Source organism: Aotus nancymaae, unplaced genomic scaffold (assembly GCF_030222135.1).
Source record: "Aotus nancymaae isolate 86718 unplaced genomic scaffold, 86718_ANA_hifiasm-v0.15.2.pri h1tg000040l, whole genome shotgun sequence".
In the NCBI taxonomy this organism is placed as follows: Eukaryota; Metazoa; Chordata; class Mammalia; order Primates; family Aotidae; genus Aotus; species Aotus nancymaae.
In genome coordinates this window covers 91045343-91072500 of record NW_026988454.1, presented here as the reverse complement: position 1 = coordinate 91072500, position 27158 = coordinate 91045343, and the positions used below count along the sequence as shown (strand labels likewise).

The following is a 27158-nucleotide window of genomic DNA, read 5'->3' as shown; positions in this document are numbered from 1 at the left end:
CACAAAAACACACATACACAAACACACCCAAATCATGAACTGGTTTTACGCTTGCAAGTCTATACTTGAGAAAAATATTGGAATTCAATTAAGATATGCATGATGTCATTTTTTCCCCTTGGCATTAATATATCAGAATTTACTTTCTGCTATTTTCTATTCATTACAATCTCTGTTGAGCTATAAAAGGCCATTTGGCAGCTCTTTTCAAACTATTCCACAATTTAAATCAATTGCACACTTGAATACAGCATGAGTCTGACATTAGTGATTCTAAAATTACTGTCTAAGAAATTCTGGGAATCTTCTGGAGCGGCTAAAACTACAGTACACACAGACACACACAAATAAGTAAAACTCTGTTCTTAGGATTCCATATTTCATTTCCATTTTATTACACATTCATATTATTTCCTGAAATCATCTTAGAAGCTTTTGTTTTTGCAAAATTTTAGAGGTCCAGGCCCTGTGATAGCTATGTGATGTTTTTTCTTTCTAGCACATAAAGCAAATTCATGATGTGATAGAGGCAAATGACAATTGTTAAAGTATGTCTTATTTCATAATAGAATTTTTTTAAATAAAAAATTGTTATGGAACAAGGTACATTAAATTTGGCTTGCAATTAGGAAATATGGGAACCAGCCTTAGAGAGCATGTGATTGAGTCCCCACATCTAATTGATGAGGAAACAGGCTCAGATGGGTCAGTCTACTGATAGATCCACTTCCTAGAAGCAAAGCTGGAACTAGAAAGCAGGCCCTGCCTGAGGCCCTGGCTTCTACACAGCAAGCAACAGTTTTGCTAATTAATTGTGTTCCCCAGCATCAAAACAAATGCCCAAAATAGGAAAGACACATGGTTATTAGTTGGTTATTTTATAAACACAATCTTTAAAACTTAAATTAGTACATATAAAGAATTGGCACAAACAGATGAAGGTTCACTTTCACGGCAGCAGTAGCATCTGCACAACATACCCCCTTAGCCACTGCCCTCAGCCCTTCCCCCCTCCGAGAGAGGTGGCGCTGCTGGCTGCAGATTTCTTCAGCTCTATTTTCATAGACTGAGTCTCAGCTCGAGGCTCGAATTTGGTCAGATTTCCTGCTCCTGGGGCTGCCACTACTGGCTTTCCTGCTTTCATACCTTTTGACATAGGAATGCGGGTGGGTGTAGGCCGCTGGGATGACCCGTCTTGTCCTGACTGTAAGAGAGAAAATACATAGATACAAGGGAGACGTTGGTGAGTTTCCTCTGGATATGCCATCAATCGGAATATTAGCGGGACTCTTGCCACACAGGAACACACACAGATGGCCCTTCCCAGATAAAATAATTGTGAGAAACTTGGAGTTGGTATCTAATCCACTCTGATTATCTCACCTTCCCTTCTCTTAAAACAACTTTGCTTGAAACTTCTTCTCTTCTGAGCACTAACTTACTTCCTCTGCCCTTACTGAAGATGGCCTTAACTCCAGTTTCACAGAGGAAATAAATATAGACCACCAGGCAAAAACTCAGGCAACTTTACTCCTACTGCTCCCAGATTACCTCTACACTCCCTCCTTTCTTCCACTTCAGATAAAACCGCTCTCTTTTCACCTCCTAAAGACCTCAGGTTTTGGCCTGTCATTGTCACTGCTGACCACATTCTCCTTTTTAAAGTGCTCTGTTGCTGTGATTTCTTAGGACTGCCTCATCAATTCACCTCTTATATCTGATGACCCCTTTTCAGTCTCTTGCTGGCTCCTTGTTCTCTGTCTGTCTTGTAAATGTGAGTGTCACCATGTTCCATTCTCAGCCTCCTTTTAATGTTTAGCATTCACCCTGAGAATTGCCTTAGTTATTACCCCATGTGTTCAAACCCTGGGACCCCTAGGCTTCAATGCTCTCTAGAAATGCAAATCCTTATTCCCAATTACTCACTGGACATTTCTGGAGTTCCCCAGACATCTCAAATATAACATGCCCCAAACATTACTTTTCCTCTTCTCTCTCCTAAACAGCTAGTCCCCGTAAAGTTTCTCATTCTCCCAGACAGCCAAATCAGAAAACCAAGAGCCACCCTCTCTACTCAATTTCTCATGAAATCATTTCGATTGTCTTCACTATATCTCTGTTCTCATTTTCACTACTATAGTTCAAGCCTGCCCCATCAATAAGATAGAGAATTGCGACAGCATCCCCATCCCTTCCAAGTTATCCTTTAAACCGTTTTCCACACACCTTTCTAAAACATAAGCAATATGTTTTTCTCAAGATCATTACCCTTCCAGTGGCTCCTTTTATCTACTCTATAAGTATCAATTTCATAATAAGACATATGCCTCCCTTTAATATCCAACCCCAGTTTGCTTGCCTATTTTCTGCCCTTGCATTTTTTGCCCCATGTGCAACTGGTAGCAGCACAATGGGACTGCTCACCATTCCCCAGGCATGCCAGGCTCCTTCACACTGTCATGCCTTTGCACACGCTGTTCTGTTTACATACTCCTTCCCTTCTTGAAAATCCCTCTTTATCTGTGAAACCTCCACCTCTGTGAAGCTTTCTCCATTGGCTCCTTTGTACATACCTCTTCTATAGAACCACTAAGTTGGTGAAAATCTTGTCTATCCCACTAAGTCAAGAACTTCTACAGTCCTCTTGGCATGCCAGCATCTGGCCCATGCCTAAAGTGTAGCTGACACTCAACAAATGTTGAATGAATAAATGTACAAATGAACTAGCCTCACTGTTTAAATTCTAAGAGAAGTGTTCCAAACCTTTTGTTGTCCTTGATTTTATGAGATCTGATATACTTAAAATAGGTGGACCATTCAGAACTTAGATGTCTTAGACAGTTGTTTTGACATGTTACTCGTGTGTGAGGTTCAATCAGTAGTCAAAAATGTCGATACAGAGGGTAGGGCTACCTTGATCTGACTCTTAAAAATGGTAAGAAAATGTAATGGCACAAAATATGCTCTAAGTTACAATGATTTATACCTCCAATATCTTTTTATAAAATGCAGCAGAAAGAAGCAAGACCCTACACAAGCAAGCTATGCTCTATATTACCTAAAAAGCAGTACTGAATTACCTGAGAACAGTAAACAATTCCGAATGCCATTTGGCTCACGAGAAGTCAGTAAGTAAAAGCTTTACTGGCAAAGCAATTAGTAGTTCACACTTTGAAGCCTGCCTCAGGTCTATGTTTGTGCATAGAAAATTAAAGAAAATCGTATTAAAAATAAAGGGAAAAAACCCACAGTATCTATATTTAAATTATGAACTTCCTGTCTTTCTTAAGAGATTTTAATTTATGTTGTAGAATTTGTTCAGAGTCTAGAAATCATGATTTCTAGTCTATTAGCTTAAGTTAGCATCTAAACAGTACAAGCTCTTCTGTAATTACACTGACCAATTTGCCACCAACAAATGAAGACAATCACTGGAAGTATTTTGAAAGGTAGAATTTATTATGTATGCATGTATGTATGTATGTATGTATGTATTTACCTTTTTGAGACAGGGCCTCACGCTGTAACCCAGGCTGGAGTGCAGCAGCATGGTACTGGCTCACTACAACCTCCACCTCCTGGGTTCAAGCAATTCTTCTGCCTTAGCCTCCCAAGCAGCTAGGATTACAGGTGTACATCTCCATGCCCAGCTAATTTGTGTGTGTGTGTGTGTGTATTTTTAGTAGAGATGAGGTTTTATCCTGTATGCCAGGCTGGTAGAATTTATTTTTAAGTTTGCATTTTTGTGCTTTGGACATGCTTTTCAATAATCATTCATTTAGCCTTCCAGCAAGTAATTTTTTTTTTTTTTTTTTTTTTTGAGACAAAGTCTCGCTCTATCATCCAGGCTGGAGTGCAATGGCATGATCTCAACTTACTGAAACCTCTGTCTCCTGGGCTTAAGTGATTCTCCTACCTTGGCCTCCCAAGTAGGTGGGATTACAGGTATTCGCCACCACACCAGGCTAATTTTTGTATTTTTAGTAGAGATGGGGTTTCACCATGTTGGCCAGGTCTTGAACTCTTAACGTCAGGTAATTCACCCGCCTCAGCTTCCTATAGTGCTGGGATTACAGGCATGAGCCACTGTGCCCGGCCTCAGCTAATTATTAAACAAATATTTATGAAGAACTTGCTCTCTGCAAGATAGGATTAAATAAAATACAGTTTTTAGACATAAACTCACTTCTTTTTTACTTTTAAAAAAGTTTTGATATTAAAATCTTCTCATCTTATTTTGGGATAAAATATGACTGTAGCCATACATAACCACATATAGAATATTTTAGTTTATAGAAACATAATCTAGGAACAATTTTAATTCTTCTTGCGTATAGAGCATTTCCCCCTAACTCCAAAAGTATCTCAAACATTAAAATGAAATTTTAAGCCGGGCGTGGTGGCTCACACCTGTAATCCCAGCACTTTGGGAGGCCGAGGCGGGTGGATCACGAGGTCAAGAGATCGAGATCATCCTGGTCAACATGGTGAAACCCCGTCTCTACTAAAAATACAAAAAATTAGCTGGGTATGGTGGCGCGTGCCTGTGATCCCAGCTGCTCGGGAGGCTGAGGCAGGAGAATTGCCTGAACCCAGGAGGCGGAGGTCGCGGTGAGCCGAGATTGCGCCATTGCACTCCAGTCTGGGTAACAAGAGTGAAACTCGGTCTCAAAAAAAAAAAAAAAAGAAATTTTAAACCTTCTGATTACTATAGGCTACCATTTCAAAGAGGCCACTTTTGCAAGTATTTTATAGCAATCTCCATAATGTAGATGAATAGGTGAAGTTTTCCCTCAAAGTTGGCCCAATTTATCAAACTACTAGGCCACTTTTTACATTCATTTCTCAGTGTGGATGGTCCTCTGGGAAGCATCGGTTGGTGGATTCCAGCAGCATGAGAGGCATGTGGCTGCGTTTTACTGCGGGTGCTGGGGTAGTCCCACTACTCATATCTCCCTCTCTCCATGGGCCTGCCCTTTGGAGCCTCTTGTACTCACCACTGACTGGGTTCCTCGAGCAGATGATGTTGTAACCGGTGTTATGGTGATAGTGCTCGTCACTTTGCTCGCACCAGGCCGAGAGGAGAGATGGTTCCTGGGAGAGCGAAGGACAGTGCCGGTGGAAACCTCTTTTTCAGCTGTCACGTTTACTGGTCGGACAGTAATAACTGGACTGACTCCTTCTCCTGAAGTGCCAGGAGACCGTTTAAACTGAGATCCTAAGTGAATGTGAATTTTATTGTCCTCTGTGGTTATAATGTTGGCATTGGAGTTGTATTTCCGTACTGGAGTTGGAACAGTCTGTTTTTCTGGGGTGACTTTGAGGATAGTCCGTCCCATGGGCATTTCCTGGGATTCGGGAGAAACTGCAATCTCAGCTGGCGCTGCTGATGTAGACACCGTCATTATCTGAATAGGGGATGTGGGCCTGTCCGCAAACATGCCTCTTCCGCTTTCTGGGGCCTTCTCTCTGGAAAATGTAGTAATTGTGACTGGGGACATGGCTCGTTCTGGGCCAAGAGTAGTATCTCCACTTTTTTGTTTTTGAGACATCACATTTGGTGATGGAATAATGGTTATTCTTGGTTTCTGATTCCCTAAGGTAGGAATGACGGTGGTACTAGAAAAAAATTCTTCAGATGTCGGGCTTGTTATCTCCAAAGTCGCAGTACTGTTCTCGTGGTCTGGTGTCACTCGAATATGCAGGGGCTGGCCCTGCTTTGGTGAAAGGACTACCTCTCCTGGGTGCCCTGGACTGGAATTTGTTCGGGGCCCTTTCTCCTGAGTGATTGAGGGGCCATTTTCCCTCTTTCTCATCCATGGAATCCAAGACTTTCTCATAGTGAGCTCATTTGCTGCTGGAGGATACCTGTCTAGAACAGAGGATCGTTCCATAGGTTTTTTCAATCCCACCTGCCGAAGATTGCTCATGATATGATTTTCTTCCTGGAAGGATTTCCGTATGAATACAGCTGGCGTTTCTTCCTCTGTTGCTTCACTGCTGACTGCATCAGTCTGGACTCCAGTTGATGTCACAGGAACATCCACCATTCTTCTTCCATTCACACTGGGCCTAAGAGCTCTGCTGTAGCGCTTGGAAAGCTCCAACTCTTTGGTCAGATTGAGGACCTCCTGCCCCATGTTTTTGTTCTTATTTTCTTCTTCCATAAATCTTTGTTGAAGTACAGAATAATCTACCTGGAGCTGAGAAAGCTGATCTTCTTTGTTCATTAATTCATGAATCTTCTCTTTAAGAGCTTGTACTTCAGCTTTTAAGTCTCGACTTTTAGCTTCTTCCAGCCGAAATCTGTGTCTCAGTTCAGCTTCCTGGCTCACAACCTCACCTTTTTCTATTGCTTTGTTCTTGGCAATTTGGTGCTTGATCTCCTCTAGTTGTTGAGAGAGAAAGTTGGCCTTATCCTGCTCAGTTCTAAATTTTTGTTCCAGCTGATCATACTCATCTTCTGTCTTCATCAAATCCCCTTCAACCACCTCCAATTGTTGGAGACGTTTCTTCAGTCTCTCAATTTCAAGTGTTAGTTCCTTAATCTTATTATCTTCTGGGCAGGTGAGCTCGGACCCTTTTCGTGACCTTCCTCTTGTTATTTCTCTTTCCACTTCCTCTATACCATCAAGTCTCTTCTTTAATAAGTCAACACTGCAGCTTAATTCAGAGGATTTTTCTTCTTCACTTTTCAATTTGCCTATCAACTCATCTCTTTCTCTTGTCAAGTTGTATACTTTTTCCTCCATTTCAGATTTTAGTTTTAAAAGCTTCTTACTTTCTTCAATTAGTTTTTCAGTTACATCCATAACTTTTCCTTGTTCCACCTTAAAATTTTTATTGAGTCCATCCACTTTTCTCTCTTCTTGCTTTATTTTTTCCATCATATTTTTCCTTTCATCAACCAGCATCACGGTAAATGACTTCAACTTTGTAAGATCATCTTTTAGGCTTAATTCAGCCTTTTCCAATCTACTTTCAGAACATTCCAATTCTTTAACTCGACTCTTGATCACCTCCAATTCATTTAGCAGGTCTTTGGTTAAGTTCTTTTCTTTCTCCAGATTTAAATGTAGCTGGGTGCACTCAGATTTACTCTTGCTAAATGCTTCTTCCAATTTCTCCAGTTCAGACATTCTCTTCTGTAGCTTCTCAACTTCAAGTTTGAGCTCCTTACTATGGTGTTCTTCCTCTTGCAACTTCTTCCTCAGTTCCCTACACTGGGATTCAGTTTTAGTTATCTCCTCATCTTTACCTTCCATCTCAAGCACACGCTTTCGAAGATTTTCCACTTCTGCCATGAGGCTAGAGTTTCCACATTCTCCTTTGGCAATTTTATCTCTTAATTCCTGAAGTTCTTCCTCTGCCTTCTGTAGATTTTTGTTGGTCTCTTCTAGCTCCTCAATTCTTTGGGTTAAGCCAACCAGCTTGAGTCTAAGTTGCCTATTGTGAGACTCTTGATTAGCCAGTTTAGCATTCATCTCTTCATGTTCTTGAGAAAACCTCGAAGCCTTGTGTTCAAAGTCCACTTCTAACTTGAGCAGTTTCTGTCTGTCTTCTTTGGATTTAGAAGTAATGGCTTTGAGCTTTTCTTCTTCTTCCCTCAGCTTCTGAGTAAGATCCTGTACTTTCTGGCTTTGCAGGCCAAGTTGCTCAATATGCATTTGTCTTTCATCCACCAACATGAGTGCAAAGGACTTGAGTTTGACAAGCTCATCTCTTAGTTTATTGAGCCGTTTAGCATTTTCCTTTTCTTTGCGGGCTTGGTAAGCCTTTTCTTGTTCAAGGAGCTTTTTTAACCTAGAAAACAAAATATAACTAGATATTAAAAAAGTAATCTGCAAACAGATTTAAGTATTTATATTAAATAAAAACAACATGCTACTACAATAAACCCTTTATCAATTGCTATAATATCAAGGTTTAAAAAATAGCTATTAATGAAACTAACAGGAAGTCAAAATATTAGTTACCTTTAGAGGTAGTGGCTAGAAGGGGACATGAGGTGGGCTTTGAGTGAACTAGTTTCTCTTTTATAATTTGTGTGCTTGCTATACAGGATTGTTTAGCTTACCTTATGAAATTTTAGTAAGCTGAACACTTCTGAGTATATTTCTGCATGTGTATTATACTTTAATACAGTAGCCATTAAGTAAAACTTGGGTTGCATAATGGGTCTTTATATAATTTATATAGTTATTATTATATAATAATGAATATTTATATGATATATATTTTATATTATAAATATAAAATTTATATAAAATATATATTATATGGTCATTATTTATAATTACATTATATTAATGACTATATTACATATAGTCATTATTTATAATGACTATTTATAATGACTAATATAATATTTTTTATATTTATCTTCTGTATCCTTGGTGCTAGTATTTACTTTACTCTCAGAGTGACCCTATAGATATATATCGCTACTATCATCACCATGAGGAAAATGAGATACAGGGAAATTATGTAACCTGCCCCAGATCCCAGAGTCAGTAAGTGGCAATGCTGGATTTCAAACTCAGCCAGAAAGCCTCCAAAATTCTTGCTCTCCACCTCTGCATCATATGATCTCAGGAGATAAATTTACTTTAAATGATAGTAAAGGCTCAGAAATGAAGCAGCTTTGGGTTTTCTGATTTTAAAACCTTAATATAAGCTACACAACTATCACCTGGAAGAGACAAAGTAGGATGGGCTTTCAAAAGCTTACAAAAACTGATTTACAGAAACTGATTTTAGTTCACACCAGATCTGGCACGGTATTTTTTTATTTAAACAATTTTTTAAAATCAAGAACTAGGTAGGAAGAAAATCTGTATGACTATCAATATGAAAATGTGGCAGCCACAGGAATTATGTTTCACATGTGTGAAATACATTTTCTCTATGGTGTTTATGCATATCTGTAAAAAATAGGAATATAAATATGCCAAAGTAACTATTTACAATTCTTGGGTTGGTCAGTTAACTTGTACTAATTTTAATGGTTCTTTTTATATACCCATAAAAATAATTTAAATTGTAATCATATTTACCATGTTAGTGTAATACTATATTTTAGTAATTAATAGATTTATAAGGGAAGCAAGTTACAAACAACCAATAACATGTACTTATTTAAGTATAATATCTTTTATTCTTTCAATATATTTTGCTCCTTTACTATTCTGACTGATTAATTTCATATTTATGACTAGATTAGCTATTAGCCAAGTAAATAGAATTTAATAGTCTCACATTGCATTGTGGAAGAAATATTTGTGGGGTTTTTTTTATTTGTCACTGACTGAAAGCTTATGTGCAAGCAATATTTGGACATACATTTGTAAAGCACAATGGAAGCTATTAATAATTAAATACAGTGTGAGGTAAGTACTACAGAAATGGCTCTGATCATGTCATTAAGATTTTTTCATAGAACTTACTTTTATAAACCATGATTATGTCTTAGCATCTCTAAACTAAATGCATAGCCTCTAAAAATCATTATTACTTTATCCCTGAAATAGAGGGAAAATATTATCTTTAAGTCATACTGATTTGCATGAGTAATACTGTAACAGCATCACTAAATGTGGTCCTTCCTGTAGAAAAGAGCATTTTATTGACCATGTTCTCTTTTTACTAAAAGTTGAACCAATTGAAATAATGTCATAGAACCACAGAGTAATGGAAACTTTCCAGGATATTTTCGATATAAAATGCCATTTTCAAATTCCTTGCCCTTAACTGGACTGAGATTAATTTATTGAAAACATCCCTGCTTCCAATTCTAAGCTTAACATGTTAAAGCTTCTAAAAATATATTTTTAAGAATACTATGCCTCTATACTGTCAGAGGCAGTGGGTTGGAGTGGCTACAACACAGGCTTTGGAGTCAGACATAATCAAATCTGAGTTCTGACTCTGTCACTTTCTATGTAATTTCTGGCCAATCACTAAGACTCTCTGATTCCCAATTTTTTCACCAGTACAGGAAAGAGGGAGGGATATTAACCTATTTATGCTGGAGTTTGCAGTATTTTTTTTGTGAAAAATCAGAACTTGCCGATGACCTTGAGCAGCAGGATATAACTCCCACAAGCTTAGCATTCCGATAATGGAACACTAGGCATAAATGGGTTAATACCAACCATATCAATTGTTCTGAAGATTAACTGAAATAGTAGAAGTAAAGTTACAGATACATAGACTCAATACATGCATGTAATAAAGCACAAAAAGAAATATAAGAACTATGGTATATGCTGTATCACTTCATTTGGAAAGACTGTCAGTGCTTTCTATGTTTAATCAATAAATATTGTTGTCATTATCCTGTCTTTGATAGTAAAACTTGGGGTACTAATGTTTCAGCCAGAGAAAAGCAGAAGGCATTCCAATCAGTAGGAAACTCCATGGGCTCAAGTGTGATCTCAGCAGGAATCTGGCTTCCAGGAAACCACAGTTTTCAGGTTCTCCTAGCTGTGATTATTTCTGTTTTTCTAACCCCATTAGCTAACTCTTCCTCCTATTTCAACACATCTTAAACCATTCCCATCTCATAGTTAAAGTGGCTCTAATATCAATACAGCACTCATTCTCTGTGTGCTCTCAAAACCCAGTTTCCCAGTTGAGGGTCAGATCCAGGATCAAGGTAAAGCTGCCCAGCTCATTTCGGAAGGCCTGCCAATAGCCTTCTGTGCAAATAGACCTGCAATCAAACTTCTTACAGGCAAGACGTTGGGGATGAGAATGATGGGACTCAACCAATACCTGACCTCCTTGATAAGTTCATCTCCAGTCAGTCTCTCCCATTACCTAACATTCCTTGTATATTCTGTGTCCTCTGCTAAGTATTTCCTCCCTGTTCCTTTTTTCATTCTGCACACTCACCTGAACTTTCCTGGCTAGTTTTTCATCCTTCAAGTTTCACTTCAATGTCACTTCTTCAAACCCAATTAAGACAGAACTTCTCATAGACTCCTGTAATGTCAATATCCTGCAGTCTTTTTTTTTTTTTTTTTTTCAGAGACAGGGTCTTGTTCTGTCACCCAGGTTGAAGTGCTATGGCATGATTATAGTTCACTGCAGTCTCAATCTCCTGTGCTTGAACTATCCTTCCACCTCAGCCTCCCAAATAGCTGGGACTACAGGTGCATAACACCACACCTGGCTAAGGTTTTTATTTTATTTGTGGAGAAAGAGTCACCCCTATGTTGCCCAAGCTGGTCTTGAACTGCTGGGGTCAAGTGATCCTCCTGCCTCAGTCTCCCAAAGTGCTGGGATTACAGGTATGAGCCATCATGCCTGGCCCAGTTTTCTTTTATAACACCTAACCAATTTATAATTTTTTTAATGTCTGCCTACTTTTGTTAATGCAAATTCCATGAGGGTAGCTGCCACGTTTGTCTCGTTTGCCCCCTAGCGTAATGCCTGACATATAGGACATGCTCAAGAAATTTTGATGGAATAGATAAACAAGAGAAAGAATGAATATGTAAACTTGAATTAGGAATATAAATCTGTTGTCTGGACATGGTGGCTCAAGCCTATAATCCTATTACTTTGGGAGGCCAAGGCGGGCAGATGACTTGAATCCAGGAGTTAGAGACCAGCCTGGGCAACATGGTTAAACCTCATCTCTACAAAACAAACAAACAGACAAAAAATTAGGTGGCATGTGCCTGTAATCCCACTACTCAGGAGACTGAGGTGGGAGGATCACTTGAGCCCAGGAGGCAGAGGTTGCAGTGAGCTACGATCATGTCACTGCACTCCATCCAGGGTGAAATAACAAGACCCTATCTCAAAAAAAAGAATAGAAATATATATATGGAAATTACCTATATAGAGATGTATTAACTAAAGTTCTTTACAATGCTGAATATACACTTTTGTTAAACAGATATTGCAGGTGTTATTAGGCTAGCAATTTTAAATTAATAGTGGCTATTAGATGTGTGTCTCTGTCTAGTAAGCAATGGCCTTCTTTGAAGAATATGCCCATTTTAGTTGTCAGCCTATTAGAAAAGAAATGTGCTGGGCGCAGTGGCTCACGCCTGTAATGCCAGCACTTTGGGAGTTCAAGGAGGGCAGGTCACGAGGTTAGGAGTTCCAGACCAGCCTAACCAACATGGTGAACCCATCTCTACTAAAAATACAGAAATCTGTCGGGCATGGTGATGCATGCCTGTAATCCCAGCTACTCAGGAGGCTGAGGCAAGAGAATCACTTGAACCTGGGAGGCAGAGGTTGCAGTGAGCTGAGCTCGTGCCATTGCACTCCAGCCTGGGGTACAGAGCAAGACTCCATCTCAAAAAAAAAAAAAAAGAAAGAAAAGTAAAAAAAAAAATGTATCTCTCAACTGAGAAACCTCAAATGAGAGATGGAGATTTCTTTATGTGGAATGAGCAAGATATCCCTTACTATCTGTCTACCTGTAGCACTGGAGGCTAAACAATCTCTATTTAACCTATAAAACAGCTACGGGACTATTAGAAGAGGCTGAATTAAGGCTTTTTTTTCTCTTATAGGTTTTTGTGTCACTGGTTTGTCTTATTTCTTCTTCCTTCTGCTCCTCATCTTCTTTTTCTCCCTCCTCCTCTTCTTCTTCCTCCTCCTCCTCCTCCTCCTTCTTGATCTTACCATGTTGTTCAGGCTGGTCTCAAATTCCTGACCTCAAGAAATCCTCCCATCTTGACCTCCCAAAGGGTTGAGATTACAAATGTGAGTCATTGTGCTCAGCCAGTTGTAGTTCTTTTTTTTTTTTAAGGAAAGAAATTTTCATCCACAGTTGGATCAAAAATCTAATGTTAGAGCAGTATACCCTGGGGTCTATTATGAAGAACAGTGGTAATTAAGGTGAGGGAACTACTAGGAGGAAAGAAAATTAGAGGCAAACATGGGACCATTTTGTCAGCCATCCCACCCTACATAGAAATTTTCACCGTGCTAAAAAGCTTGGCAATTGTTAGATTTTTATTTCCATAATGGAGGTGATATTTCCTTTGACATAGACATGAATGTGATCTCCAAAGTAGAAAATATTTAAAGACAGAAAAAGAACAAGATGGAGAAAAAACTTTGAGAAATGTCCAAAAATGAGAAATAGAAAGAATAAGGAAGATCTATGGAAGGCCTGTGCAGAGAAGAAAGAGGAGAGAGAGATAGAGAAAGAGCGAGCCATGGAGCAACACAGGAGCACCAAAGGAAGAGGGTTTTGGGAAGGCAGGGACAGACTTGTGTCTCACTTTATCCACCTCCCCAGTCAATTCAGCATTCTACTTACAGATGTTTTTTTTCTCTTCTCCCATATTTAGAAATCCTCATTTTACATTAAACAAGCATTCAGAAGTATAGCATGTATCTCTTCACAAAACATAATGCCTATGGCATATTACGTCTCTTTTGCTTTTAACAATTTCCTAGCAGAATTTTATTTTGCACCTCAAACAATTAATTTTCTCAACATTACTGGGTACCATTTCCATGTAATTATGCTAATTAAGAAGCAAAATAAGAGGTTTAAGTAATGCTTGTGCCAACTAGTTTTACCACCTCCTCTCCATTCTTTTCTCTGCTTACCTTCCCATTTTTCAACTATGCCTTGATTCTAAACATATTAGCACAAAAAGGAAACAAACCAGAGGACCATGACTAAAAAAATAAATTAGTACCCTGATTCCCATCAGCGGTCATGGGTACAGCCCAAAGTATCCCAAAATTAAACTTATTCTTGGCAAATTTTAAATTTCTGCAAGCATTTAGTCCTCTTTAGAGAACAAAGACTAAGTCAATAAGCTAACAGAGTTTTTAATTTTATTGCCTTCCTTAATAACTATTCTTAAATGTATTCTTAATTTCTTATTTCATACTAAATAGATTTATACATTTTTTTTGAGACAAAGTCTCACTCTGTCACCCAGGCTGGAGTTCAGTGGCCTCTTGGCTTACTGCATCCTCAGTTTCCCAGGTTAAAAGACTCCCTTATCTCAACCTCCTGAGTAGCAGGAACCACAGGCATGTGCTACCACCCCTGGCTAATATTTATATTTTCAGTAGATACGGGGTTTTACCATCTTGGCTAGGCTGGTCTAAAAACTCCTGACCTCAGATGATCACTCACCTTGGCCTCCCAAAGTGCTGGGATTACAGGCATGAGCCAGTGTGGCCAGCCAAAATTATACTTTTTAATTTGCAAATTTGTCACTTATCAGCATGTTAAGAAATTTACTTATTTTCAACTAGAAGACTTTAAAAGTGTGGACCCAGATGTTTTTTCTTCTTTCTTTTTTTTTTTTTGACCGGTTAGAAAACTCTTTATTAATGTGATTTTTTTTACATTTAATTAAATAATGGCAATTGGAATAAAAACCCAGGTAAATTAGTGGCATAGTAGTTCCATTCTGAGCTCCAAATGTGAATTTAGAATTCAATAGCTCAACTTTATATTCCCAAATGTTCTGTGATTATCGATGGTCATACATTTGTCAAGATTCATCAAATTGCATAATTAAAATTTGTGAATTTTTACTGTATATAAAATGTAGTTGGAATCTAACTAAACTAAAAAGCTTCTGCACAGCAAAAGAAGTAATCAGACTGGATGCAGTGGCTCACGCCTGTAATCCCAGCACTTTGGGAGGCTGAGGCCAAGGCAGGTGGATCACCTGAGGTCAGGAGTTCAAGACCAGCCTGGGCAACATGGTGAAACCCTGTCTCTACTAAAATTATAAAAATTAGCTAGGCATGGTGGTGCACACCTGTAGTCCCAGCTACTCAGGACTATAAATTATATCTCAATTAAAAAATAGAAAAAAAGTTAAAAACCTGAAAGTGTTCCAAGACATCAGATAAAGGCAGAAAGATTGTAAACAACTATTACTAGTGAGTGACTTAAAATATGATAGAAAACATAAAATTGGTTATTAATCTTAAGGCAGAAAGAGGTGGAAGCACAGGTGGGGAACATAAAGAGAAGAGAGCTGACATTTTCAGGTGGGGTTAGAGGTGATGCCAAAAAATCTTTTTCTGGGGAAGTAATGTTTCAGATCCTAGACAATCTCTAGTCCTAATATTATTTCATGAGGCTCTTAAAAGCCCACACTGCCAGAGCAATCAGTCCAGAAAAAGAAATAAGGGGCATGCAAACCAGTAAACAGGAAGTGACATGGTTTGGCACCGCGTCCCCATCCAAATCTCATCTCGAACTGTAATAACCATGTGTCAAGAGAGGGACCTGGTGGGAGGTGATTGAATAGGAATGGTTTCCCCACACTGTTCTTATAATAGTGAGGGAGTGCTCACCAGACCTGATGATTTTAAAAGTGGCAGTTTCCTCTGCACTCTCTGCTGCCTTGTGAAGAAAGTACTTACTTCTCTTTTGCCTTCCACCATGATTTTAAGTTTGAGGCCTCCTCCGCCCTGCAGAATTGTTAGTCAATTAAACCTCTTTTATTTATAAATCACCCAGTCTTAGGTAGTATCTTTGTAGCAGCGTGAAAATGGACTAATACAGGAAGTCAAACAGTCACTGTTTGCCAATGATACAATCTTATACCTAGAAAATCCTAAAGACTCATTCAAAAAGCTTCTAGATCTGATTAATGAATTCAGTAAAGTCTCAGTATACAAAATCACTGTACACAAATTAGTAGCACTGCTATACACCAACAATGACCAACTGAGAATAAAATCAAGAACTCAATCCCTTTTACAACAGCTGCAAAAATAAAAAATAAAATAAAGTACTTAGATACATACCTAACGAAAAAAAAAAAAGAAAAAAAGAAGAAAAAGAAATATACCTAACCAAGGATGTAAAAGATCTCTACAAGGAAAACTACAAAACACTGCTGAAATAAATCATAGATGATAGAAACAAACGGAAGCACACCCATGCTCAGGGATGGGTAGAATCAATATTGTGAAAATGACCATACTGCCAAAGGCAATCTACAGATTAAATGCAATTCCCATCAAAATACCATCATCATTCTTCACAAAACTAGAAAAAACAATCCTAAAATTTATATGGACTCAAAAAAGAGCACGCATAACCAAAGCAAGACTAAGCAAAAACAACAAATCTAGAGGCATCACATTACCTGACCTCAAACTATACTAGAAGACCGTATTCACCAAAACTGCATGGTACAGGTATAAAATTAAGCATGTAGACCAATAGAACAGAATAGAGAACCCAGAAATAAAGCCAAGTACTTACAGCCAACTGATCTTCAACAAGGTGAACAAAAACATAAAGTGGGGAAAGGACACCCTATTCAACAAACGGTGCTGGGATAACTGGCCACATGTCGAAGAATGAAATTGGATCCTCATCTCACCTTATACCAAAATCAACTCAAGATGGACCAAAGACTTAAATTTAAAACCTGAAAACCTTATACAAAAATCAACTCAAGATTGATCAAAGACTTAAATTTAAGACCTGAAACCATAAAAAACTCTAGAATACAACATCAGAAAAACTCTTCTAGACATTGGCTTAGGCAAAGAGTTTATGACCAAGAACCCAAAGGTAAATGCAACAAAAACAAAAATAAATAGATGAAACCCAACTAAACTAAAAAGCTTCTGCACAGCAAAAGAAATAATCAGACTGTTTGTGGTGGCTCATGCCTGTAATCCCAGCACTTTGGAAGGCTGAGGCCAAGGCAGGTCACCTGAAGTCTGGGGTCCAAGGCAGAATCACCTGAAGTCTGGGGTCCAAGACTAGTCTAGGCAACATGGTGAAACCCTGTCTCTACTAAAAATATAAAAATTAGCTGGGAGTGGTGGCACACACCTATAGTCCCAGCTACTAGCGAGGCTGAGGCAAGAGAATTTCTTGAACCCAAGAGGCAGAGATTGCAGTGAGCCAAGATTGTGCCACTGCACTCCAGCCTGTGTGACAGAGCAAGACTCTGTCTTAAAAAAAAAGGAAATAGCAGAGTAAACAGTCCACAAAGTGGGAGAAAAAATTTGCAAGCTATGCATCTGACAAAGGACTAATGTCCAGAATTTATAAGAAACTTAAATCTACAAGAAAAAACAAATGATCCCATCAAAAAGTGGGCAAAGGATGTGTATAGACAATTCTCAAAAGAAGATATACAAATAGCCAACAAACGTTTGGAAAAAATGTTCAATATCACTAATTATCAGGAAAATGCAAATCAAAACCACATGAGATACCATCTTACTCCTGCAAGAATTACCATAATTAAAAAATTAAAAAACACAGATGTTGGCATGGATGTGGTGAAAAGGAAACACACCCACGTGTAAACACTTTTTTACACTGCTGGTGGGAATGTAAACCAGTACAACCACTATGGAAAACAGTATGAAGATTCCTTAAAGAACTAAAAGTAGAACTACCATTTGATCTAGCAATTCCAGTATTGGGTATCTACCTAGAGGAAAAGAAGTCATTATATGAAAAAGACACTTGCACACGCATGTTTTTAGCAGTGTAACTTGCAACTGCAAAAATATGAAACCAGCCTAAATGCCCATCAACCGAGTGAATAAAGAAAAATGGTGTATCTATATATATATACACACATATATGTATATACACACATATATATACGTGTGTGTATATATATATACACCTCACACACACATCATGAAATACTACTCAGCTATAAAAAGGAACAAAATAATGGCATTTGCAGCAACCTGGATGGAGTTGGAGACCATTATTCTAAGTGAAATAACTCAGGAATAGAAAACCAAATATCGTATGTTCTCACTTATAAGTGAGAGTTAAACTATGAGGATGCAAAGACATAAGAATGATATAATGGACTTTGGGGACTCAGGGAAATGGGGTAGTGAGGAGAAAAATAAAAGACTACAACATTGCGTTCAGTGTACATTGCTCGGGTGATGAGTGCAACAAAATCTCCGAAATCACTACTAAAGAACTTATCCTTGAACCAAAAACCATCTGTTCCCCAAAAACTATTGAAATACAGTGAAGTTTAAATAAAGCCTACCCAATTCTAATATTTGCTAATACGTAATTTCAAAAATATGAAATAAAAGGAAGGTCTCCTAGGTAATTCGAGAGCTTTATTATTTCATTTAATTTTCACTCCCTTTGAGCAAGGAAATACTGTACTATATTATAAATAAGGTAAATTATTATTTAACTTAATTAAGAGAACATGACTAAGAAGAGGCAGGTTGGGATTTTGAAGCAGATTTATTTGCACAAACACTGTGCTTAATAACAATGCTGTTGCTCAAATGGATATTCCCTGGACAGCTCAAGTTTACAAGACTCTGTTTAGGTTAACTTCATCTTACTTGACTCAGTTTATCTTATAATTGTCAAGATACCCCTTGGACTCTATTTTGTCACCCAGAATATCAGCTTATACCTAGCATTGTGTCAATGGCAAGATGACCCCAATTATTAATTAATAGACAGGTCAATGCACACAGCCTTTCAAAGTACTCCAGATCTCCCTCCTGCTGACATCAATCCATTCATTAGCGTGGACACTGTCATTCAATTAGCTATGAGCCCACTGAGCTGTTAATTCTTTATCTCTTCTGAGCTTCCAGTCTTCCCCATGAACCTGTTCTAACCACATCTTCCTCAAATCAGTCACCTACAACCACTTCTTTCAGATGCTTGGGACTGAAATTTAGTCAATCTTGAGTCACATCCCTACATTCAATTTTTCAGCAAATCTTGTCAATTCTACTTTCAAAATATATTCTGAATTCAATTACTTCTCACTTCCTCCATTGCTATCCCCTTGGCCGAAGCCACCATCATCTCTTATCTGGGTTATTGCAAGAGCTACCTAATCTGACTCCCAGCTTCCACTCTTTTCTACTCACAGTCAGTTCTCTTCCCAGAAGCTGGAATGATTCTAAAAGAGGGTAAATCAGACATGTCACTATGCTTATAAAAGGAAGGAGAAACAGGAAACTGAACACAGGAAACAGATAGGGCAGGATCAGTATTTTGAGGTTTTTCTGTGTGTATGTGAATATATATATAAATTATGTATTTTATATATATATATAAAAATATATATAAAAGACAAGTCAATGCACAGAGTCTTTCAAAACAGTCTCCAGAACTCCCTCATATATATATAAGAAACTAGTTTTTTCTATGTAAATATTAAGAGATATATATTAACATGTTTCTTCTTAATTTAAAACTCTTTGTTTTTCCTTATCTTTTTTCTTATTTATTTATTTATTTTTTAGAGATGGGGTTTCACCATGTTGGTCAGGCTGGTCTGGAAATCCTGACCTCGGGTGATCCACCCACCTCGGCCTCCCAAAGTGCTGGGATTATAGGCGTGAGCTACCTCGCCCAGCCTGTTTTTCCTTATTCTTTCTTCATAAATAAAGAAATGAAAACATGCCACTATGGATAAATAAAGGTAACTATAGAGTACCACCATTTTTAAATAATGGATGTAGGTAATGCTCATCAGCGTTTCTCAAAAAGAGAGACAGCCAGACATTGTATACAAACCTCTACCCGTGAAAGATTTTTTTAACAAAAAAACCTGAACCTGAATCAAACTAAGCTCCTATAACTAATTACTAGTTTAAAGGAAAGATAGGAGCAAGAAACTGCTAAATGACTTCATGATGATGCAATCAGAAAAATCCAAAATGTGGGCAACTATACAGGATAAACAAACTAGTTTCTTCAATCAATAAATTACAAGATGAAATAGGAGCAGAAAGGGGACCCTATGGATTTTTTAAAAATTTAGAAGACATATCAACCAATTGTAACCTTTAGGATTCTTATTCAAACTACTTTTTTAAACGAGATAATTGGAAAAATTATATTATTGAGAAATAATTAAATTTTAGGTTAGATAATGGATTATGGCAAGAGTCCTTTATTTTTTAAAAGTCCTTATTTTTTAGAAGTACATATTGAAATATTTGAAATTATATATCTGAAATTTGTATCAAAATAATTCAGGGGAGTGAAAAATAGAGGAAACCAGACTGGTCATAAGTTAATTAATTGTCGAAGATTAGTGATGGGTACATGGGTGTTCATTATACTATTCTCTTTACTCTTGTAGATGTTTGAAATTTTCCGTAACAATATTTTTGCTTGTTTGTTTGTTCTGAGATGGAGTCTCACTCTGTCACCCAGGCTGGAGTGCAGTGACATGATCTCTTGGCTCACTGCAACCTCAGTGTCCCGGGTTTAAGTGAGTCTTCTGCCTCAGCTTCCCGAGTAGCTGGGATTACAGGCATGCATCACCATGCCCAGCTAATTTTTGTATTTTTAGTAGAGATGGGGTTCACATGTTTGCCAGGCTGCTCTCGAACCCCTGGCCTCAAGTGACCCACCCGCCTCAGCCTCCCAAAGTGCTGGGATTACAGGCATGAGCCACCATGCCCAGCTGATAACGTTTTCTTAAAAATCTCCTTTGTAATCTTTAGCTCCCCCGTCTCACCTCCAGTCTCACCTCCTTCAGTCTTTGTTTGTATTTTTATTTTCTTTACGGTGCCATGAACTTTCACATTTGTCTGTGAATATGGGTGATTGTCTTATTCCTTTCCATGTTTATATAATTTAGTTTGTTAGAGACTTTTACTTTTCTTCCTTACTGGAATCCATTTGAACTTAGTCAAATTATGCTAGAGAAAGTATTCTCACTCTGTCGTATTCCACAGATACTTGTTAATTTATCTTTGTTCTTATTGTCTAAGGACAAACTGGGAGAAGGAAATGGAAAGTGAGAATTTTTTTAAAGCTTATCGTGATTATTTATTCTTGAGATAACCACCATCCTAGGAATCCATGCTTCTAAATATTTAAGGGCACATCTGCCTATATTCATTCTTACTTCTCTTCCTTGGAAAGAAAGTGGTGTAAGATTTCAGGGGTCCTTTTGCCCAACATTCTTGACACTCCCACTTTTCAATCACATTTCCAAATTTATCAGCATTAGCTCCAGAGCACTGTCTCTTTGATTCCTTAAGACATTGTCGCTTGTCCCCATCTTAATCCATCAGACCCTGTTTCGCAACACAAATGTCACCTAAAAGTCATCCTAAGCTTGTTTCTTAGCCAGACCATGTTAATTTCCTTCTCAGAACACTATTTTTGCTTTTCTTCAGCTCTCCCCTTGTGTATGCTTCTCTGTCATCCAAGACAGAGGGCAGGTTAAAACTTGTAAGGGCATGATAGTAATTAAAGATGAATGAACCTCAAAAGAGTCAAGCTTGCATGTAGTTTGAAGTCTTTAGTCACAATGCATTTTTTCCCAACTAGAGTATGGTACAGAGCTAAGCACCTTGTTAACATAATAGGGCATGGTTTTACCAAATAACTCAGAGCATTACTTTCTAATTTTTTAAATTTTTAACTTTAATTTTTGTGGGTATATAGTAGCTATTTATACTTATGAGGTACATGGGATATTTTAATACAGTTATACAATGTATAGTAATCACCTCAGGATACATGAAGTATCCATGATCTCAAGCATATTCCTTGTGTTACAAATGATCTAATTATAGAATGTTACTTCTGAATAAATTACCTCAGTTCTGCAAGATGGTGATTATTACTGCAGTTGCACAGAATTAATCTAATGCCCCTAATATACTGTGCAGGCCTGGGGTGAGAGAGAAGTGGATGAGGGTTGGTTTGTACAACTGCAGAGTCAGAGCCTGTCTTCATTTGAAATTTTGATGTGTTCTTCATCATGGATTTTTGCATTAATTTTGATACTTTTTAAATAGTGCATTAAAATGTAGTATATCTTGATTACTGTGTTTTTTGGCAACCCCTTAAATTTTGCACCCAAGGCAAGAAAGCCTCACTTTCCTCACCCTGATTCCAGCTCTGATTTCTGAGCGCTAGAGAATCATTTTTTATAAAGAGAGAAATGGTGAATCCTTCCCAATAGGACAAAAGCTTTTGAGCTTTGTTTTTGCTTTCTATTTCTTAGTAGTGAAGATGAGTTTACAAAAGACCGCATACACTTTCTTCTCTTCTTGTCTTTTAAAGACCAGCAATGTTTTGGAGCATGTGATCTCAAACTTTTTGACCCTAGCCAAGCGTAGTGGGACAGAAGGCCTATTTCACATAGTCCCACTCTAAAAAAGAACTTGGTGATAAAAAATTGAAAGAAAAGAGAAAAAAATCAGTAAACCTGTTGCTAGCAGCTTTTGTAAACTGCTTTTGCTTCATAAGAGAAGATCCTGTAGTTATATTTATGATTTCATGCTATAAAACTATTATATATCCTATACATTTTTTAAAAATCAAGTAATTTAATTACATTTACTTTGCTAGTATAATTGAAGTAATTTAAATAGCATGCACACAAAGATCAGGTAAATTATCATAAATGAAGTTTTATTGTTCATCAGATTTTGGAGGTTATGTATAATTCTGTTCTGGAATAGACATGTTGATGATGGGCCTTGGAACTAGTTGTTCCAAATTATAAACTAAGGATCTGCATTATGGACTCTCTTAGGTTAATCCAACAACCCACAACAAACTAAACTGATTGTGAAGTTTAATCCATAGTAATTTACCTTTAAAATGCATAGATGGCAACAACTGAAAACTATGAGAAGTTCATGACTAACAACAAATTATACGTCTCGGAGATGATTACATTTCCTACTACCAGGTAAGCAGAAACTCAGTATGTATTTGCAAACTGGGTGGCAGCTAGACTCCATTGTAAAATACGATTTAGTCTTCAAGAAAATCTGGTAACATGCTAATTTAAATTTATAAATGCTATACATATACATTGTAAAATAAATTGCGTAATATATAACTAGTAAATACCCCTTAGTCATAATAAAAATTAGACTAGGGAATTGTTAGTTGTTTGTCCCATATTTGAGAATCACTGAGAGGGAACTCTCTGATCACACACTCTAGTATGACGCTCCCTGACTCACATAGAAATATAATCATGATTCATTACTTAACTAAATAATTCAACAAAGATGGGCAGAATGTCTCCTCCCCATTGTCAGTGTATTAGGGAATAGGAATAAAAAATATATATATTTTATGGCAAGGCTATGTTAAATGACATTTATGCTTTAAATATAGGCTACTTGGGGACACCCAAGGATGGGGACATGGATGGAGGAAGTAGTTGTTCAGGGCTTTTGCAGTTGTTGGCTTTCCCAATACCCTTCTCCTGCTCTCAGGGGTATAACCCATATGGCATATCTGTCAGAAATGGAAAGATCTCCTTCCTCTCTCTGGAATCAATTCCATGCTGGGACTCTATTTCAGCTCCCATTCCTTCACTGATCAGGGACCCTTGTAAACTACAACCTGTACGACTGCAATGAATTGAATGTTTGTATCTTCTCGCATTCCAAAATTTGTATATTAAAACCCTAACCCTCAATGTGATGGTATTAGGAGGTGTAGCATTTGAGGAGTGATTTGATCAGAAGGGTGGAGCCCTCATGAATGGGATTATTCTCCTTAGAAAAGGGATCCCAGAGAGCTCTCACACATGAGGATATAAGGAAAAGACAGAAGTCTGCAACGAGGAAGAGGACCCTCACCAGAACTGTGCTGGCACCCTGATCTTGAACTTTCAGCCTCCAGAACTGTGAGAAAAAAAATTTTGTTGCTTATCGGCCACCCAGTCTATGGTACTTTGTTATAGCAGCCTGAACAAACCAAGACAGCAGTTCACAGTAGGCTCATGGGTTCGTCTTTCTCAACCTTCAGGTTTTTGCTCTTATGTTCTCTTTGGGGGACATAAGAGAGGACATAAGAACAGAAACCTGAAGGTTGAGGCAATATGCCTTTTGTTGTGTTTTCCTATTTTCTATGTTGTTCAAAGTACTTTTCAAATACCCGCTAGATTGGTTAAATGAAATATTTTTAAAACAAGAAAAAGCAGGTACTGTTCTTTTCGATAATGTGTATAAAGAATCAGCCTGGTGAATGAATTTACCTAACAATTTTCACTAGGAACAGAAAAAGGCGTGAACCATACAAGTTTGTCACTTAAATGTGTGACCTTGGGCTCTCCCTTCCAGGTGGCCCCTTCACTTCTCTCCCCAACTCCAAGAGGACTTCATATCTCATTTTTAAAGAATGTGTTCCAGGTTCATCACACCTAATTATGGGATACTGTATTTAGGAAACGTGTATTGCCATAGGAAATTCTCTCCCTCAGAAAATAAGTTAAATGGAGGGATTCTCTTGGGGAAGCCAGAGAGCAGGGAGGATATTAGAAGCAGGTAGGCTTTTCAGTCCCTGAATTCACAGTCCCTCCATATCCACTATAACCCTTTATGTAACCGCCCCAACCTTAGCCCATGAGGCTCTCCCATGTGTGAGGGTCTCCTCCCACAAGTACACCTCCCACAGTGTGAGGAGCCTTTCCCCCATGGGATGCACTGTGGTCACACAGAACATAATGGGAGATGCTGGCAGCATGAATGAGGTTTTCTGAGACTAGTCAAACAAGTTGAAGACAATCCATAAAGGTACCATACACCTCATTTTACTCCACACATACGTTTATACAGTGCTGGGCAAAAGTCATGGTTTTAAGCCTATACTGTATGGGAGCTCACAACATAAAAACATTTTATTGTAAAGCTTTTAATTAAGACACTATTAATCTAATTTGTCTCTTGGGTAAATCCATTTTCACAAATAAGACTTGTTTAAAATAACATAGACATAACTTAGGTTATGTATAAATTTAAGTATATAAATCACTTATTGGTGTATTTTCATTTATTTACCCAGAAAAGTAAACCTCTCCCTTTTTAAAATGGCAGTTGAATTTATTGCCATTACATTTAAAGGTCTTTTCAAAAGTTTTAAATATAAGGTTATGTAAAATTTTGCTAAATTAAAAAAATTATTATGTTAACATTTATTTGATAATTATCTCACCCAGTTTTGGAACCACTTTAAAGCTAATTCAAAAAATAAAACGGTGAAACAATAAACCAAACTCCAAAACCCCAGACTTAATTTTGTATTGATCTTGACTATTGTTAATCTAGAAAAAAAATAAATGTGAGCATCCTGCTGTTGTGGAAAGGATACTTAATTTTACAAGTAAACAGAAGTTCATCCAGTCACGTGGAATTAAGAATGCAGGAAGATCAAGGAACCCAAGATTTTCATCATAGTTGAACTCAAGATATTCATCACTTTAAACGCAGAGACAAAACAGTATTAACAACCAATGTGACACAAATTAAATCTACACAAATGAAAACCATACCATCTGCCCTTATTTCAAATTTCTATAAAACGGGTCAGGTGAATCTAAATCACACTAAAAAATTTAGTTTTGGCCAAATGAAGTTCTTTTGTGAAAGACTCACAGATCTTTCAGCCCTACTGAGCACTAAATCAAGCTACTTATTTTTATACACTCTGCTGAACTTAGACAATGTTTTTTGGCATTTTGAAAAATTACTAAAGTTCAACTTTTTACACAATTGTTTAACATAATCTAAACTTTAATCTGAGTCCCACTTTGAAATCAAACCTCCTATTTACTTTATTATTCTTGTTATCACTGCCACACTGAGTGTTTCAGAACAAACACGGCTTTCTTTGGATCGCTATGCATTCGACTTCATTGCCAACTTTTACAAGCCTTTTCGACACATGCACAGAGGGAGCTGCAGAAAATCCACACAACAACAACAATAACAACAAACCTTTGGAAAGAATATTTTACTTGAAATTAGTTGCTTGCTCATCAAGAAATCATACATTAGAAGATACTTTTACAGTATATAGAAAGGCTGCCTGTTAAAAGCCTTCAGAACACATTAGTAGGACTGATGGTAGTAAGACGAGATTTTTCAGTTCTGGTACAAACTCCCCAAGGTTTCTGTAGGATGAGATTACTTCCCCCACCATAGAAAACCAGGAGCACTCTTCATACCACAATAAGGTGCATCTTGGCCAATTCCAATCAAGGATTCTGAGGCATCAAGGAAAGTCACAATAAGCTGGTAATTTTCAAGAGTTGTCACCATCCACACTCAGTAAAACCTGTAGCTGAAAACTGAAAGGTTGTCGAGTTCTTACGGGCCCTTGTCTGATTAGCCAGGGCTCTACAAATGTCCAAACCCAGCTTCCAAGATGCTCTTTGCAATAACACTTACAAATGAGTTTACTGCCAAGTAAGCCTATTAACAAATGAAATGCGCATGGACAAGAGTAACTAACATTGCTTAAATCAAAACAGATCTTGACTTCCTTACCTTAATACTAGGAAGCATAGTAGCTTTGTTTTTGTTTTTGTTTTTTTATAAGGGGGAACTGAAGTTTGTTCAACAGCAGCAGGCCTTGCTCAGCCCCCTACTCCACAGGGAATTAACCGTCACATTCCAGCCCTGTCATCAGAACAATGAAAGGTGAATGTTGTGCAAAACAGCTTGGGACCACTAACTGATGATGTCATTCCTCCCTTATATGGCTCATTATTGTGCAGATTTACTTTGGTCTGTGAGAAGGGGTGGAGCTGCCCAAGACTGGAAGGGAAGGCAGCTCTTAAGAAGCAAAGCAAGTGAACGGGAATTACGCCCCACGCTAATGTCAATGCATTGGGAGAGGGATACAGTTGGGGAGGAAGAACGAAATAAAGAAAAGATATGCATAAAATGTCAAATGGGCCTCACTCCTGATTTTTCAAGCTAGCTAAACTCTGTACAGTTCTATTCAATACACACTGGAATTTAAATAGGGATCCCACTAGAGCCTAATCTATGATTCAGCCAACAGGAGAAAATTCATGTTTCAAACTAAAATGCCAGTTAATGTACATGGTATCTAAATAAAAAGACTACAGTATGGGCTACAGAATGCCAATTACACTTTATTTTAAAAAATCATTTTGTCTTCACAAAATATTTTTACTTTTTTTTCCCTGTTTTTAAATGGCAAAAACTTCTGTCTGCACAATTCAGCTAAAGTTAAAGAAATGTCTGTATCATCATTTATACAAAATGTTTTGAGAAGCTTCTATCACTTTCAAATCACTTGTCTCTCTTCTCTGTTTTTCTCTTTTCTTTTTTTCCTGTTGTTTCTTTCCTCCCTTCCTTCCTTGCTCCCTCCTTCCCTTCATTCCTTTCTTTCTTCTTTCCTTTCTTCCTTCTTCCTG

General features: G+C 37.7%; 1 protein-coding gene across 3 annotated transcripts in view; it reads right to left on the bottom strand.

Moving 5' to 3' along the window:
- FILIP1 (filamin A interacting protein 1) overlaps positions 1 to 27158 on the bottom strand; it is a 249567-nt gene that overhangs the window by 15829 nt on the left and 206580 nt on the right. For 2 of the 3 annotated variants that reach the window (XM_012471812.3, XM_012471813.3), the window contains exons 5-6: positions 4998 to 7803; positions 372 to 1204 (exon numbers count right to left, since the gene is read on the bottom strand). In XM_012471812.3, the coding sequence (XP_012327235.3) occupies positions 998 to 1204; positions 4998 to 7803 (3013 nt within the window). In that variant the 3' untranslated portion in view covers positions 372 to 997. Of the gene's footprint in view, positions 1 to 371; positions 1205 to 4997; positions 7804 to 27158 lie in introns of those variants that run through there. The other variant, XM_012471814.3, reaches the window with a different exon arrangement.